Source organism: Capsicum annuum, chromosome 3 (assembly GCF_002878395.1).
Source record: "Capsicum annuum cultivar UCD-10X-F1 chromosome 3, UCD10Xv1.1, whole genome shotgun sequence".
In the NCBI taxonomy this organism is placed as follows: domain Eukaryota; kingdom Viridiplantae; phylum Streptophyta; class Magnoliopsida; order Solanales; family Solanaceae; genus Capsicum; species Capsicum annuum.
In genome coordinates this window covers 246,156,998-246,158,879 of record NC_061113.1, presented here as the reverse complement: position 1 = coordinate 246,158,879, position 1,882 = coordinate 246,156,998, and the positions used below count along the sequence as shown (strand labels likewise).

Here is a 1,882-nt window from a genome sequence, read left to right as displayed (position 1 = left end):
TAGTGGCGGAGTCAAAATTTTCTTTGAGGGATTCAAAAGTAAATATACGAATTAGTTGAAGGAAGTTCAGCATCTACCATATATATACATGAAAATATTTTTAACTATATAAAAATAATATAATTTTTCGACCAAAGCGATTTGAATAAACTCTTAAATTCAATATGGCTCCATCACTGCCAAGCAGAATACGTATAGCTGCTTATTCAATTTATACGAATTTAAATATTTATTTATATACAATTAAAGTTAAATATAATTAAAATCGAGTTAAAAGAGAGTATTCTTTTGTATTGTGCCATAATTTAGAGGGCACGAATATAATTGAAGCGAAAGTTAAAAGATATTTATATGTATGGTGTCAAATTAAGTTGTTTTATTCTGAAAATTTGATCAACTAACACATAAATGAGACGAGAAATTGACAAAATTTTAGAGTCCTTACGCACCGCAAACCCTATATATACAGCTCATTACCTAGCCTTATGGTTCTTGAAGGTGCCCACAATCTCAAAGCATCTTCTCTTTCTCTAGAAGCTTTCTTCCCTCTGTCTTCTCTCCTTTTTCAACTCAAATTACTTTTTTTAATCCCTTACCTCGTACTCAAATTCGAAGCATGAACTCTACAAACGGTACACAAACGATCAAATTTCTGTATAGTTATGGCGGGAGAATCGTTCCCCGTCGTTCCGACGGCAAGCTCCGTTACATCGGTGGCTTTACCAGAGTTCTCTCCGTTGACAAGTCTATTTCATTTGCAGGTGTGTTATTCATTCATTCGTTCATTTTCTGTTTTTTATTGTATTTTTTTTTTTAAAATTCCGGATTTGGAATGGTTAAGTAGAACTGATTAAATTGAGTGATGCTGCAGAGTTGATGGTGAAATTTGGAGAATCGTGTGGATCGTCTATGAGTTTGAAGTGTAAATTGCCGAGCGAGGATTTAGATGTTTTGGTTTCCATTACGTGTGATGAAGATCTGATGAATGTGATTCAGGAGTACGATCGAGTTTCGACGTTGATGAATCAGGAATTGAAGATTAGAGCTGTACTATTTCCACTCAATTCGCCGGAAAAAATCTCTTCTCCGACATCACCTATGTCGTGCTTCGACTTTCCGGCATCGAAAATGAAGCCGGAAAAAGTCAGATGCTTTTATTCGCCGCCGTTGTATACGGCGGCGGCAGCTAGGTGTTGCTACACTCCAGCTTTGGGATATCCAGTCGGCGGAAGGAAAGATGGTGGGAAGTTTTATTACCCTTGCTGTGAACGTGGAAGCCCTAAACATCTTTACTATGTTGCTCCTCGAAATCATAGCCAATAGAAGAAATTAAGTTGAGTTAATTAAAAAAAAAAAAAAAAAAAAAAGAGAAATTGAGTTATTTACCCCATAAACAAAGTGAAGCTCCTCCTCAAAAAAAAAAAAAAAAAAAAAATCCGAAAAATCTCATTTATACAATGACAAATGCGGACTGAGTTTTTGGGTTAATTGAATTGGATTGTACATTATTTGAGACTGCAGTTCAATTCAATTCGTGAGGTGAATTTGACAGATTTGAGATATTTATTAGTAAATCAAGTGTGTGGGTTTCTGCAGTTTTGCCTTTTTTGGGCTTTCCCTCGCAGTCCAACCCTTAACTGACTCATGTATAGCGGGAGCTTTTAACATTGTTCGATTTGTACATAACGGGAGCTTTAATATGGTTGTTTTGCCATTTTTGGACTGGTCGACATTGCAGTTACGCATTAGCCGTCATGTGTTGGTTGGGGACTGGCGTGTTGCTTTAGGATTTCTCATTTCCTTTGCCTATTTTAACAACTGGTATGTTCGGCCCAGGCATCAGTTGGGGCCACAATTTGATTCCGTCTCGGCCATGGAAATG

General features: G+C 36.7%; 1 protein-coding gene across 1 annotated transcript; it reads left to right on the top strand.

The window, feature by feature from the left end:
* Positions 1–383: 383 nt before the first annotated feature.
* Positions 384–1,551, top strand: LOC107862585. Its single transcript, XM_016708205.2, has 2 exons — positions 384–761; positions 872–1,551. Exons 1-2 carry the CDS (start codon positions 617–619, stop codon positions 1,321–1,323), a joined length of 597 nt encoding a protein of 198 aa, XP_016563691.1. The 5' UTR covers positions 384–616; the 3' UTR covers positions 1,324–1,551.
* Positions 1,552–1,882: the final 331 nt, after the last annotated feature.

Excerpts from the sequence above, each read along its gene's own strand:
- LOC107862585 (XM_016708205.2), top strand. The coding sequence starts at position 617 with ATGAACTCTACAAACGGTACACAAACGATCAAATTTCTGTATAGTTAT. Across the intron at positions 762-871 it reads CAAGTCTATTTCATTTGCAG|AGTTGATGGTGAAATTTGGA; the intron begins GTGTGTTATTCA and ends GTGATGCTGCAG.